Below are 16,275 nucleotides of genomic sequence, written 5' to 3'. Positions count from 1 at the left end.
CCCCACACTCCCTGGCCCTGGTAAACAAAGCTCAGCAGTGCGAGAGAGGCAGCAGGCTGTGTGGAATAGGAATGCTTACTCAGGCTTTTCACATATATGAAAAGAGGAGGAATCCATAATCTGACCCATTTTTTTTACCTCTTGGTTCCAAGCTGGTGACGCAGGCAGTTTTTCTGTTTATGCTCTCGGTTGGGATTGATCTCACTATGAAGCAAAGACATGCATCTCAGGGGAGGCTGGCTTGTTAATAGCCATTGTTTATCACTCTCATTAAACACATCCATAAGCATTTTTTTTTCTCCCTCACACAGAAAAGTGTATCCAGTTTTACGCACTTACTGTTTTTCGCATGAGGAAACGTAGCTTTTCCTATGCTTGTGAGGACCTTCATTCTCCAACTTTACCTACCACTCCGTATCTCTTGCACTGTTCGATTTTACCAGGTTATATTATACAGTGCATATACAGGGTTATTTTTTGAGAAAATGTTGAATGTATTTTTGTTGTGTATGCCTCACGTCTTTTTACTTTATATAATTTTCTGTCGCCCCCATGAGGAATTCTAAGTAATGACAACAACACTGTCTGCGCGTCCACATGATACAAGCCTTCCGTGATTGTGCACGCACCCCGACCCCTCCTCCACACAGTTGCTAGTATGCAAGGAGGACATGGAGGATTAAAAAAAAACATGATGGACTTTTCAGAAGAGAAGTTTCTGCCAGGAAAGTCACCGGGCGCCACAATATTCTGAACACAGCGATACTGAGAGATACAGAGAGAGTTGTGTGGAGCTGATCGTCTTAATTAGCTTTGTAGCAACTCATTTGGCAATGGCTTGAATGTAACGGACATTCATTAATATCAAAAAGTTACGCACTAAAGCTTTAAAGAATGGAACTTTTGCACACCTGTAGATCGACAGGTGCATAGTACAAGACCGTGGGTCGTCATTACAGAACAAAAGACTCCTGCACCCTGTTCTTCTCACTTGTAGTCAGAGATATTCAATAACGCCATATGGGTACACAGACCTTCATCAGTTATTTTAAAATAAAAAAATTCAAATCTAAACCTCTTTATTTTTATTTTTTTTATATTTTTTTTTATATACAATATGCTTCCACTGATGATTGAAACCCTGAGTGTGGGCACTGCATACGCCTCTGTATTGAGAAGTAGATGACTGTTACGTCCGGCTGCCTACAATGGAGGTGTAAAGAAAAGAGTACCTCATTAGGAGCCACCTCCTCATAGTGGGGCAATTATCAACCGGGAAGAAAATTCTTTGAGCTCAGACACTGCTTAGTGCTCTTCACTCACTGCATTGACAACATGGGTGATGGGAAGGTGGGAGTATCAAAGTAGTCATGGTTTTATGACTGTTCTGCAGCTTTGTTTGAAAACCTTCATGTTAACGTTCAAAATGCATTTTCCCTTCAACCATGATTTCATCTGTTGATTTTATTTAACCGCTGATATCTAAGCGTTCATAATGCAGGATATACTTTTTTTTTAATTCAGTACCCTTCCCGTTGGCATCTCGATTCCACTGCCTTTCTTGCTTACTCTTAGAGGAGAGGTTTAAAATTCTGTTTCATGTCCAATCAAAGAACATCCATCCGAGCATTATGCCTTAGCAGGTATCCTGCTTCAGACAGAGTGCAGCAGATCGTCGTATTAAAGCTGTAAATCAACATCATTATTACCTCGGACTGTATGAACTCAAGGAAAGCTTTTTTTTGTCCTACATGCAACACTACCATAATATAGATTTCTGTAGTTCTGAGAGTTGAGGCGGTTATCGATTTAATGTACAGTATGTCGATTTTTGAATATTAAAGCCACATTTTTGGCTCATGCTCTGGTTTGGAACAGATGCTCCATTTAAGTATGTTTGCTAACATAACATTCTTAAAATAATAGACAACTTGGGAAATGGCCTCATTTGTTTTCTTGCCAAGAGTTAGATGACATGATCTGAACTTCTCTTACATCTGTATGGTAAGCTGGATATTCGTAGCTTAGCATAGCAAAAAGACTGGAAACGGGGAAAAGACTTACTTGGTTCTGTCCAAATGTGACAAAAATCCAGCACCTGAACAAGAAATAGTTTGGCACATAACCTTCCCTAAAACCACAAATATTAGTTTTTACCCTTCAGTTTTTGTACAGATATAAAAAAAAAAAAAAGATTTATTTGGGTGATTAGTAAGTTTTACAGGTGCAGGTAAGTGGATTTTGGCAATGGCACCTTTGGACAGAGCCAGGCTGGCTGTTTCCCCCCCCCCCAGTTTCCAGTCTTTGTGCTAAGCTAAGCTAACCTAACCGCCTGCTGGCTCCAGCTTCATATTTAGCGTACAGACAAGAGAGTGGTATCCTCCCACCTAACTGGAGCGGTGTACAAAATCACGTATTCACTTCTATATAATAGACACAATAGTGTACTCAATAGTGAGCAGTAAGTTGAGATTTCGGACATTCGTCATTTTGCGCCATCGATGCCAGGTGTAGTCCATTTTCTCATTTTTCATAAAATGCGTCACATTACATTGTGTGATTGTTAGCTGAAAGTAGCGTAAATGCATGGACAATACTTTTTGCTGATGAAAGAAAAAACCTATGAATCAAGTGAAGCGGGCTGATACGCATTGGTTATTTTGTACTAACATTCAAACTGCAAGGGTTACAGTTTCTGTCGCCACGTAGGACACTCATGCCTCAGAGCTGTCAGAGCTTCGGATAGAGACGTTATATTTTTCACTCTACTATTATAAATATCATTCCATTGTCTGCCCGCTTGAGTACTCTTCAATATTTGCGAGATGTGAGGGATAAAGCAGACAGCAGGGGGATTGTTTGCATAGCTCTGGTAAAGTGCAAAGATGGAAAACCACAATGCAAAAATCTGTTTCAAATATTTTATGAGCTGAGACACTCTGAGCTCATAAATGAATCAAGCAGCTTTAGACTGGCCCAAATAGAACTTCCTTTAAAAAAAGAAAGGGTCCCAGCTGTCCCACTCATGAGCATTCAAGTCCAAGCACTTTGTCTTTTGAGAGCTTTCTGTCCTTTGTCAAAGACAGTTGGACATTTTATGATTGCATATGGTTGCAGTTGCATTTTATGGGATACTTTTGTTTCCTGAACTCTTTGAAGCTTGAGTCCTAAGCTGTCTTAAGCTCCTGTGAAAAGACGCAGCCTTGTCAAAACTGCTGCTGCCAGTATGAGAAAAGAATGATCTAACTGTATATGAAAGGCAACCTGATTCGACTGCCTGTGGCTGAAATATCTAAACTGCTACCTGTTTTTCTTCAATATGTGAAGTATCCAACCCAAGTGTTCTAAATCAATTTCACATGTACTGTTTCCAGTAATAATGTCTAGGCCACAATGGAGGCAAAAACCAAGTCTCTAGGTACCTACACACAATGACTCGTTTGAGTCTGTATAATACAACTCGCTGCAACACACACACTGAGCTAAAAAACCAAAAGCCATTTGTAGTCTATAAAGTTTCCACCATTAAATGAAATACAAGCCACAATGGTTAAAGCCTCACGTATGAAAAATGGCCATGACCATTAAAGTTGCATCGGACAGACTTCCCTATTACTCCTTTATGAGACACATGATGCAGCCGACATGAAATAGTAGTTAGAGGCCAAGGGGATAAAAAATAATGCAGTTTGATGTATGATAGAAGAACCAAGAGTATTTTCTTTTCCAGTGTTTTCCAGCAGCATGTCTTGAACGTTTTTTAACATGCTATTAACATTAAATTAAGAACATGTAAGCTTGTTGTTTTGGCGGCTCAAAAAAAGAAATATATACATGTATATCCTTAATTTTCCTTTTAATATTAACACTGTTTATTGTTAAAGGATAGCTTCACAATGTCTCCAGTCTTTAAACAGTATTAACATACTCGTATGTACATGGAAACTGGTATTTCATGCACTTCCAATGACAAATACTGCAGTAGTCCCAGGTATTTATCGGCCCCAGCTGAGATCAGCAGTGATGGAAACAGGACACCCGGGTGGACACGCTCATTTTCTTTGCCATTGGTATTTGTGCGATGCTATGCAAGCAGCGCTCAAACATTGTTCCAAATTAGTCTGCACCAAGCTTGAAAGAGAGCCTGAATAAGTACCAGATATTAAAACAAGGAGTAACCACTGCAACATCGTCACTAGCATCTATGCTGCTATCTATTTTCCGACGCGTTGGTGGCATCGAACGTGACACACCAGCGGGAAAAAAAAAACAAAAACGGAAAGGCGTACTTGTCTACTGGCAATGGGAAATAAGTCTGTCGCCTATTTTAAGCAGGTTTTCCCGCGTAAAAAAAAAACTGCATATATACACACTAATTTGGGTGGAAAAAGTATATTTTAACATATAATTCAAAAGACAGACTGGAAACACATGAACTTATCATTTAGGTAGCTAGACATATATGTACTTCTTCCCCACTGAGAGCAGGTGGTGGCTCCAGTGTGTAGTTCTGCACAGTGCTGCTCCCAAGCACATTGAATCTCTCCACTATGAGCATCCTGCCCTAAATCTTTGTCAACATGTATTTTTCACAAGTTGGCCCTAAAAGCATGCGGCCTTAAAAAAACAAGTCATTGTGTAAGTCCTTGTTGTTGCGCTGTCATGCATTTTTGTTTCTCATTTCCTTGCAAAACTGACACGTCCCTCACAAAACCCCCACAATAGCTCCTATCCTTTTATCCTCCTGTTTATCAGTTTTCATAGTAACATAATGTAATAAGGGGCAGGGGAAGATGATGGAAAAAAACTGCAATGCTTATCAGCTCACTGCATATGGAGCAGTTTAAAGCATGAGGGACGGGAGTGTACAAGTGGAACCACATCTGCATCCGACACATCTGCTGTAAATGATATGGGATTATGGGAGAAATGAAGTAATATGAGAAAGAGGTGGCCTGCATTGCTGAGTTGTATCCTGTTTGCCTTTGTTAGGCTACTCTTTCAAGCAATAACTCTCTTACAGTAGAGATTGGGCCCACGACGTCTGTCGAGTTAGCTAATACAGAGATAGCAGCTGCTAGTGTAACTAATTGACCCATATGGATGGAAAAACATTAAGAGGAGTGTTGAAGAATACTGAATTGATCTCTTGGGCTGAGGCCTGTGGATGTTGAGCCTCCTACTCCGGAGGAAACTTTGCAAAAAACCGAGAACACTTATGTCCTAAAAGTTGACTTCATTATTTAGTTCATGACCTCTCTCGTCCGTGCTCTGTTTCCTCCTCTTTCATACTTTATTTCCTCCATTTGCTTTTTAACTCCCTCCACCCCTCCTTCCTTCCTTGCTGTAAGCGGAGTTGTCAGAAGCGTTTGAAGTCTCTGCTTTTTACAGGGCTTCTTCCTCTCCTCATTTTTCTCTGCCTCCTTCCTCACCAGCCCTAGATTGAGATGCCTTGGGTAGAGTTCACAGCCTTGGAATTAGACTGTAGTAAGAGCTTACTATTTTATCAGCAGAGATGGTCACTCTGGATCACAAGATTAAAATGTAGTCTAGCTCGATCTGTGAAGTCTCCCTCCAACATATCCCTTCTGAATGCTCCCCTGAGTGGCGTTAGTGCCTTAACTGACTGACTTAAACACAAAGTCCCATAATAATATATTGCGATGTGGGGCAGATGCCGTTTTCCTGACTTATATTAGTCATTTTATATCACTTATGTATCTCTAATGATGTGTTGAGGCGGCTGTAGCTGCAGGCTGTTGGTTCACCAGCAGGCGCTCTGTAGCATGTCCTCTTGACACCCCTAATGCAATCACACTCCCATAGTACATAATAACATCTCATCTGTGTCTATAATAACACACATTTCTACCGTTTGCACCCTCACTGACAAATTGACATTTGTGGCATTTTCTAAGGAGCAGAATTTAGTTCAATGCAAGAGTTCAATTCCGAAAACCATCTGGAAGCAGCTTGAAATGTGAATAAGTCAGTAGATTTGGTCCCAGTTTTCACTCAAATTGAGTTTTTAATAGATGCATAAATAATTAACTAGAACTCCACCTGGTGATGATGATGATGATTATTACCTGACAGGATGAGTCCGCCTTTCCTTTTGTGTCATTGACAGCAGCTTGATTTAAAGTGCTCTCTCAAGGCTTAGGGCCAGCCTCGCTCTCAGATCAATTCATTCAGCTGTCAACGTTATACAACTAGGCAGGATAAGTCAGTGTTTCTGTATTGCATAAACTCTCCCACTGAAAAATATAACCATGTCAAAAGTGTCTCCCTTACACTTATAAAAGTACATTGTTCGCAGCTTTCTGCTGAATTTGGGATGGCAGATTGTCCTTCACAGCCGCGTCTTCGACTTTACTAGCCAGTAAGATTTCCAGTAAGAAGTGTTTCATGAGATCCTATTGTCCAAGCACCCACACTTTGTCAAATATATGAAAGGTCAAAATGGGGAAACTTTCAATTACTGAGCAAACCTGCTTCTGGAATTCTTATCTTTCACTTGTTTTGTCTCTGAAGCTGGTGAAACCTTGCACTTTCATCCTACCAGAATTGGTTTGTGACCCCCCCCCCTTTACTTTTCCAGGGAAGTCCCTTAAAACAAGAGGACTGCACTCCCTTTAGAGGAAGTGGATTATTAGCCTAAACTGAGAGCCTTGAAGAGCAAATTCATCAAAACCTTCAGGCCTTTGGAAAGGTGATTGGGTGGATTGCCATGACATTTGATATACAGTAGAGGTTCAAGGTGCCTGTTGGATGAATCTTCATGATTTTCCAGACTTTTCTTTTTTTTTTTCAGGCGCTACCAGAATATTGACATCTGTTCAGAGTTAAATGTCTTGACAGTTGTTGGGGGGGATTACTATGCATTGGTGTAGACATTTATGTGTTTTTGGTTTTCTTTACAATTGGCATTAGTGTACAGTCTTTAGGGTAGCTGTAGACTCTTAGTCTTGTTCAAGAATATGAAACTCAAAAGGCATTCCAGAGAAAACTGCAATGTTATTAAAGCCAAAAATATACTTGTATGTCAAATAAGCTGCAAATGTCCAGAGTAGGCACACATTGGGATCATTTTCATGTAAGGTCCAGGGCCAGAGATTGCTGTGCGGAGTCCCACTGTCAGCAATAGCGGAATAATACATTTTTATAATGATATTGACGGAGAAACTGTATTCGGTGTGGATGGTCACGTTTGGCCGATACCTGATCCGATTCACAAGGTTAGTATCGGTCCTTAAACCGATTCAGCAGTTTTGATCGGTGCGTCCCAACTTCTTACCAGAAAGAATAAAATAATACCTCTTCTATGGTGGAAACTTCCGCCGCTGCTTTTCCCTCCTGCAATCATTTTATCAATCCTGTAGTCTGGTTTGTTAGAATGTAAATAAATCTTTTGAGTGTAGGCGGCTCCCTTCGTTAACAGCATGTTAAACCAGCAAATATATGATAAAAGTGGAGTACAACTGAAGCCCGTTTTGGAGCTGACATGCGTGAACGTGGTGGAAGTGTCTGCATCGTGTGTGTCTGTGGGCGTTTGGATTAATAGATAAGGATTTAGATTGGATGTAATGATGCCAGACAGAAAGCAATGCAGGAACCCATCCCCACCAACCCCTGCTGTCTCAACTGTTAATATTTGGAAATGGGAGAGGGATGGTGGAGTTTTTACTCATCCTCTCTATGTACATATACGCACACTGCAGTGACTCACACAGTGTCACCAACCAGCCCATGTAGCAGTGGCAGTATCACTGATGGTGGTACATTGCCTCATTTTCTCACATCGTTGCCAAATAAATAATCATTAATCGCTCATCTCACCTCTCGCCCTCTCACATTACCCTCTGACCAGCGCCTCGCTCTTGCGGCTCTGAAAATTAAACTTCTTGTCGGTTTGGAGCATCGGAGGTGCGCTGGTGTAACACAAACCCCAACCATTTCCCTCCCACACACAGAGCACACAGTCCGCAGGGGTCCATTGTCACTGTCATGTCACCGAGCCTCTGCGATGATATTAGCCGACATCTGACCTTTTTAAATGAACACGCAACCACAGCCCCGCTGTTGTGGGAGGTTAGTGAGGCTGTCTGACAGCAGCGTTGTCTAATGAGGGGGGCCCTCTCAGCAGAGCCGGTGTCGGTCCTCCACAATAAGCATAGAAGTTCCCTACACAACTCATTAGAATTATGCTAATAAGCCACTCTGCAGAGGATGTCATGGAGAAGCTGGAGTGGAGAGGAAAGAGGGATGGCATGTTGACAGCCACATCAAAGAATTCTTCAGCCACTTAGGAATCTATGCTTTTTTTTTTTCTCCCTACTCTTTTGGTTTCATCTTGAATTCATTTGGGTGCCAAGGTTAAGACCTATTATACGCATCTAAAATTGATATATGTTTTAGTCACTATAGCCAAAACATAGCATATAGGGCTGGGTATCGAACCAAATCATGTCCGTGTGTTACAGTAGGCACACAACTGGAGTCCAGCGAGCCCCAGCCCAAAACATCGTTAGGCACTAAAGGGGTCTTAAAAGCTGCCAAATATAGCGGGAAGATTGTGAAATTATCAACACTGCACTTTGCCCACAATGTGTTGTTTGTGCTGGTTGGGTTCAGGTTAAACAAACAGGTGTTGGTTGGCGTGTTGGTATGGTTTTCTCTTGTTATCCCCCTGCCTCCAGTCTCTATGCTAAGCTAGGCTAACAACCTCCTATCTCAAGCTCCAAACTTAACACACAGACATGACAATGATATAAATCTTTTCATGTCACCCTTAGGAAGAAAAAAAAAACGAGTTCCCATAATGTTTCCTATTCCTTGGGAATGAGTCCTTACCCCAAGTGAAGGAGTTCAAGTACCTTGGGGTCTTGTTCGTGAGTGAGGGGACAATGGAGCGGGAGATTCGCCGCAGAATCGGTGCAGTGGGGGCGGTATTACAATTCAATTTTTGTTTCTACCCTCACCTATGGTTATGAAAGCTGCGTCATGATCGAGAGAACGAGATCCAGGGAACAAGCGGCCGAAATGGGTTTCCCCAGGTAGGTGGCTGGCGTCCCACTTAAGCCCGAGACACACCAAGCTGATAATCAGCCGTCGGACAGTCTGGCGAGGTCAGTGACTCGAGTCTGTCCGGTGCGTTCCGTTCCGTCGTCCGTCCGAGGGGTCCGTCGGCCTTCATTTTGGCCGATTTGAGACGTATATATAGGATAGGATATAGATATATGTATCGGCGGGGCGGGCACTGCCGGCATTCAGACTCAAATGACCCATCTGATTGGTGGAGTGCTAACCTGGAAACGGGGAGCGGGATGAGCGTGACTACAGTCGCTCAAAATCTGACGAAAATCTTTTAAACTGACCTTTGTCGATCTGAAATGAAGACAGATTCAGCAACTGCACGGCCTATTTCTCACTTAAAATGTTTTCAGAAACACGTTTTGGTGAACTATTTTAGTACAATATGAGATTGTATTCTGAACAAGCCGCCATGACAGTCTGTCTTTCAATTTCCAGAGAAACCAGACCCACGTGACGCGTTTGTCCAATCAGCTGCCGGTTTTCATTTTTGGGCGACAATACAGATTAGCGCCGCCTGCTGTTATGGAGACGTATTATGTCTCGTCGCTTTGGTGTTTTCTGAGGCACTTTTTTTGACCAACTCGGGGACGCTGATCAGTCCAACTGCCTTTTCTGCCGAGGGTCGGCCGTCTGGTCGGTGTGTCTGCAGCTTAAAGAGAGAGGGAGAGAAGCTCAGTCATCCGTGAGGAACTCAGAGTAGAGCCGCTGCTCCTTTGCCTCGAAAGGAGCCAGTTGAGGTGGTTTGGGTGTCTGGTAAGGATGCCCCTGGGCGCCTCCCTAGGGAGGTGTTCCAGGCACGTCCAGCTGGGAGGAAGCCTCGGGGAAGACCCAGGACTAGGTGGAGGGATTATATCTCCAACAAGGCCTGGGAACGGATGACGATGGATGGATTTGTTTCCTATTCCTTTAACATTTGAAACTTTTGAGAGCTTTTGGTTCATATTCTTCAAAGCAACTGGTATGTGTAAACTCAGGTATCGCGCTGCCACTAGTTGAAACATTTCCCAGCCCCACCTGCAGCAAACTTTACAATCCAGGATGCCTATGGCCTGTTTGATTTGCAATGGCTTCCTTATTGGAAAGGTATATTTCTTTTTGTAATTATGTGCTTAATTGGAGACACAGCATTTTCACTTTGATTTTATTTGTGGCCGTGTCTGGAGTGGTTTGGATCTTTAGTGCATCTTGGGCCTCGTTTACACCTGAATTATATGAGATTTGTTTTTTCCAAATTCACTTTCTTTTCCCAAAGGTGTTACCGTCTTATCTTGTCCTATTTTCTCTTCCTAACCATCTTTACCCCTCTCCTCCATCTCCGTATCCCTGGTTTTCCGATTGTTCTGAATCCCTCTTCCCCAGTGCTGTTTTGTTCTTGAACATTGGAGGGCCTTTACATCTCATAGCACCTCCTCTCAGTCCTTTGTGAATGTCTTCAACTTCGGGGTTCAGCTACACAGTCAATATAGTCTGTATGGAGAACTAGCCCTTGTTAATTGCATTGTGTGATTCCCAAGGGGACGTGCGGTACAGCAAGTTATTCCCATTCTTTTTATATTTTCTTTTTTTTTTTTTTACTGGAGAGTATATCATATTGCTTTCATATACTAGCTCTTTTATTAATTTGTTATTCGTTAATACAGAAAATGAGCTCAGTGTTCGCTACTAGCTGGAAAACAACCACTTGTGATGAGATTAAGATATGTACATGATAGCCACGCTTCTAGAAATTGGTTTTGGTAGGTAGCTTGGATAAACATTGATTTCCAAAACAGCCGGCGTGTCTTTTTAGATATAAAATTCCACTCACCCTCTCCGTAGTTGAGATTCGTGGAGTCCGAATACAAGTAAACACAGAAGGTAGACCACTAGATTAGCCATTGTAGATAACTACATAGGGATCTACTTCCTGGGCAACTTGTCGGCTCACCAAGCTAGCTGTTAGCCAGCTAGCCAACAATCAATGCATTACCTTATTCAAAGTTTACTTTACTTAGTTGGACATTTTTTTGGAAATAAGCTTATTCACTTTCTTGTTTAGCGTTAGATGGGAAGGTTGATACCGCTCATGTATGCATGCTATAAGAAGCAACCGGCTAGCTTAGTTTAGCACAAAGACTAAAAACGGGGAAACGGCTAGTCTGGCTCTAACAAAATGTACCTACCAGCACCTCTAAAGCTCACTAAACCTAACACACAACCCCCTGTAAAACTACAACATTTTTAAGCTTTGGTTTTTGCATTGATTAAACAAACAACATATAACACGTTATACCTGAGCTTTAGAGGTATTTGGTGGTGTACCATTAGCGTATTTCCCAAAATGGCAGACTATTCCTTTAAGTAACCGAGCAAGTAAAGGAGTAGGGCTGCTCGATTATAGAAAAAAATCATAATCACAATTATTTTGGTCAATATTAAAATCACGGTTATGTAACACGATTACTCATTAACTTTTGGCAAGATGTTGCATTTATTGAACTTAAAAAAAAAAACAGTGAAACATTTAAACAAATCAACAGTAAAAAAAACACTTTGAACTTTTAAATTTCCCTCAACACTTTGATTAATTGCACAGCCCTAATCAGGAGTGTAATCCGTGGATTTGTTATTATTTAAAATTTGACTTTTTCTCTGGTTTCATTCTATCTTGTAAAAAAGAAAAAGCCAAACATCAGTTTTAAATGAGACCTTCGTGTTTATGATATACGAAATCCTGTTTTAGGCAGCAGCAGTGGTTCCAGCTTCACAGTTCTCTTTCTAAATCATCTTTTGTTATTTCTGTAGAGGCCACAAACGTAAACACGATGAAGCTAAGGAGGAGGCGGAGGAATCTGCTGACGAGTCTTCTAAAGACTCCAACGAGGAAGAAGGAGGAAGCAGCTCAGAGGCGGACGAGATGGCCGCTGCCTTGGAGTTGGAGCTCAATGACTTTATGTGACGTGGAAAACGAAGGGACTTAGTCACAGGAAAAGGACAACAAAAAATCAGCCCCAGTCGCCTCTAAAGTGGTACCTAAAAATCCTATTTTTCTGCTTTGGAATCTGTGTGTACTTAGGATGTATGAGCCATGAATGTGTGCTGTAATAAAAATGAATGTCCTGTACAGAAATGACGTGTTGCTGTGTAAATAAAGGCTTAGATTTTTTTTTTTTTTTTTTTTTTTTTTGTAGAATTGATATATGGCTGTTTTTTTAACAAACTGTAGGAGACATGACATTTGATACTTTTTTTCTTTTTCAATTTTTATATTGATGAGAAAAAGATAAATGAAATTATAAAGCTTAAACTTTCCTGGTCGTACATGCCAAAGAGTTTGGAATAGGTTTGCCAAGGGCGTGCAGCTAAATATTTTACTGTGGACTTCCAGTTTTACTTTTCTTTTGGCCTCCTCAACAGATTGTTAGGGTCATAAATGCAACCAGCGGATCTAGACGTTTGAATGTGTTTTTACGGAGTCATTTCTTCCTACTCGTGGTGTTTGTACATTTGATAACATAATGGTAAGGTAAGCTTCTCAGTCTTTTGTGATAACCAGCCCATTGGTGCACTATAGCCGTGAACAGAATCTAACTGAACTCCCCCAAGTTGTGTCCATTTTCATGTGTTTCATAAGCTCACCTTTCCCTTGGTCACCCCATCTCCACTATCTATCCAGTTCAGAAGGACAGACACTCTCACTAAAGCCTTTGCTTACTGTGTGTACACTGGAGCTTGTACCTTTTGAATTCCTGTTGCCTCAGAGGGTAAGTGACAAACATTTTTTTTTCACTTTACCTTTAGTGTTATGGAAATGCAGATGTTTTTGTTTTTTTTGGAGGGGGGGGTTTCTGCCTACATTTTTAAGCTCTGCATCTCTGAGGCTTCTGCCTCCACTCCAGTACAATGGTACAGAACCACCAGGGGTTTCTTATGGTAGAAAAAAATACACGGATGTGGAAATATGTGGAACTACAACTAAACTAAGCAAATGGCTGCTTCAGAGACAACGTGGCCGCACTTTGGTTAAGGTCCGAGAAAAGTGGTTTAGGTTAAATGTTAATAAACGCACTGCGTCTTGTGTTGCAAGCTTCAAACTTCAGATTATTTTCTGTATTTAACCAAAAGTGCTTTTAGAAATGGGGTCGTCACAACAAGCAGATATTGTACCGCAAGATCGGATATATAAATACAGCCATTTGATCATTTTGTTAATAGATAAATAATGAAATGTGTCTGCATTATATATTTCCTTCCAAACACATTTGCCGTTACAAATTAGTTGTAAAGAAAACATAATTTCTTGGAGTTGGAATGTACAGTACATATTCCAGAAATTGTAGTGGGAGGTTTAGACCGAAAACATCCCTGTTTATAAAAATGCAAGGAGCTGTATCGAGTTTTCTCTGGAAAGTTATCACAGTTGAAATAAGTCTTAGTTTTGTAGCAGTTATTACGAGGTAAATGGAAATGCAGTATTCACATTTCATACGTAATCCAGCAGGAATGTACGCTTGCTGCTTGCATGTTCTTGATCAGCCAACACAGCGCCATCCTAGATGATGTTGCGTTGTTGGAAAAACTTCAGCCAGGTTCAACTTTTTTGCCAGCGCCCTCTGCATTCATTTTTTTTCTACCATATGAACTCTTGGACCCTCCCCACAATTCAATTTGTGCCACTCACGGCATTACACTTTAAATGATTGAAAAGATTCAAGTGCAACATCTCTCTCCAGAGTCATTGACAATAAACGCTGTTAACATTTTTTATAGGAACTAATTCTTAAGTAGAAAGTAGTTCCAGTGAATACCTTTTGAAAGCAACTTACAAGGATTGCGAAGAGTAATGGGGACATTGGTTCTGGAGAGAGATGTGACTCTTGAATTTTTGAATATCTTTGTCTAATGATTGATCCACCAGAAACAAAAATCCATTCATCTCCATCGTATCTGGGGTGGCAGCAGAAATCTGAGACAAAAATATCTGCATGCCACAGTAGATATCACTAGAGGTAAGTGAGAAAATGTGTTTTTGGTTATTTGGGTGAACACCCCTTTTGCATATATATAGTATAAAAATGTATGAAATTAGCCCAAATTATATTTTTTCTTCCAAATGAGTGAATGAGATTTTTGTATGTGTTTGTCCAAAGGGCGATAACCTCAAAGCTCCTGTCTTCTCACTCTTTGGTCTCCTTTGGTTTAAACCAGCCTGATTGGTAAATAAAACCACGCTGCATGCACTTGACAAGCATTACCCATTACAGAATTTCTGTGCGTTCAAATGCTTCCATCTCACTGTCAAAGTGGCCAAGGGCGACTAATGAAGCATATAATGTTGTACCAAAGTTGCTTGCATTCACCGTTAATGTTTGGCATCTATGTAGAGTCCAATCTACAGCACTGAGTCTGTTTTCATCTCGTTCAAGAGTTCTAAACAGTCAAAGATCTTCCTTTCTCCAATTGTAATTACTGTCCTTAGGCAGAAGAGCAGCTGTCTGTTTGAGTCTTTACCTTCACCGACTACACCCAACAACACATCAACATTTTCCTTTTACAGTGACAGTCATACACGTTTTGTTTGGTTTTTGTGTTCCTGGTGCTTTTAACGTTGGTTTCAATCAAACAACAATTTAAAGTATTTGTAAAGTCTATTTCCTACCTGAAATTCTTCGAATAAAAATGTTTCTAAGTAACACATCTGAATTTAGTGTTATTCTTTTTTGAGATGACAAGCATGAAATATATCCAGTATTCCTGAACTTGATCACTAAATCATACAGATAAAGTCCATTAGCCTTTTGCTGCCTCTTTTTAGCTCTGTTTTAAACATTAGGATCGTAATGCGTATTGCACTACGAGACTACCACCAGGACCTACTACTCAGTTTATGGGCTCTGCCACGAAAACCATACCAGAACCATTAGGCCTCGTTCCATCTTGCCGCTTGGTTTTTTGCAACCTGCAAAGAAAAGCAGCCTCATTAATGGAGTGTACAGACAGCACTATAATATAAGATGACAGAATCATAATATCATAAACCAAATACGCCCATTTGATCGGAGTAATTTGTTGGGGTCAAATTACCTCAACTAGGTAAGGAAAGATATCTGTGATATAACTTTATCATCTTGTGATTCAGTCAAAGTTATTGGTCTTCAGGTGGGATGTTGAAACACGAAACGGCGAGGTAAATCACAGCTGCCAGCTGTTTATGCTGCTCCGTGCGCTTTTTTCCCAGAACGCCTGATGATCCACTGCCTTAAAAGCCAAAGCAAACAGCAATAAACGAAGAGCTGTTTATACCGTAATGAAGGCAAGTATTTTCCTCCAGGATGTATTTTTCTTACATTTGCAGAGCCACAGTGATCACAAGAGGTTTGAGTCCCCATTTAAATGTAAATGAATGCCAATTTGCAGCTGTGTTTTGTTCACTTATGATCTACAAAGGTGATTCAGCGTAGACAAGGGCGTACTAAAACCTGCTACGTACAGGAAGTGAAGCCTTACAAACCTAAAATTACGTTACATAATTGGATTTTTATAGGCGAACAAACAGCAGTGTGCTTAGGTTACTACTCAGTGGCTGAACAAAAACAAAATATTCTACAATTTTCTTTCCGCAGTTACGAGTTCAGTGTATCAAAACGCTCAATCCGCAGAGAAATGCACAGCCCGTATTCAGAAACTGTGCCTTTAAACAAGCCGTCAGGACTTCTGTACGGTTGTGATGTCACAACTATACTACATATAGGTAGAAAGTGTTGCAACAGTGCTGTTACAGTAATTCCCCGTCTGCGATGACGGTGCAGAGACGCTGAGAGTGCAGATCAGAAGACTCAAAATCAGAGCAGACTGGGCTTTTTCCATGGAAAGGGGACAAAAAAAATTGTTTATTTAACATAAAACATGTAGTCATGGGGCACCTGGGTAGCTCACCTGGTACAGTATGCGGCCCCATGTACAGAGGCTCGGTCCTCCCCGCAGCAGCTGTAGGTTTAATTCTGACCTGCAGCCCTTTGTTGCATGTCATTCCCCCTCTCTTTCCCATTTCATGTCTAATATGTACTATTAAATAAAGGCCTAAAATGCCAGAAAAATATATAATCTTAAAAAAACAAAAACAAACATGTAATCATGTTCTAGTAGAGACCCAAAATACAAGTATGAACCCAAAAATGAGCATAACAACAATTCCATTCT

General features: G+C 40.9%; 1 protein-coding gene across 2 annotated transcripts in view; it reads left to right on the top strand.

The window, feature by feature from the left end:
* The window catches only part of ctdp1 (CTD (carboxy-terminal domain, RNA polymerase II, polypeptide A) phosphatase, subunit 1), a 99,201-nt gene extending 84,468 nt beyond the window's left edge, over positions 1-14,733 (top strand). For both annotated transcript variants that reach the window (XM_078267407.1, XM_078267408.1), the window contains exon 14: positions 11,881-14,733. In XM_078267407.1, the coding sequence (XP_078123533.1) occupies positions 11,881-12,034 (154 nt within the window). In that variant the 3' untranslated portion in view covers positions 12,035-14,733. The remainder of the gene's footprint in view (positions 1-11,880) is intronic.
* The last annotated feature ends 1,542 nt before the right edge of the window (positions 14,734-16,275 follow it).

The sequence above is a fragment of the Sander vitreus genome, chromosome 14 (assembly GCF_031162955.1).
Source record: "Sander vitreus isolate 19-12246 chromosome 14, sanVit1, whole genome shotgun sequence".
Classification (NCBI taxonomy): Eukaryota; Metazoa; Chordata; class Actinopteri; order Perciformes; family Percidae; genus Sander; species Sander vitreus.
The sequence above is the reverse complement of the archived record's forward strand: the minus strand, read 5'-3'. Positions and strand labels throughout refer to the sequence as shown.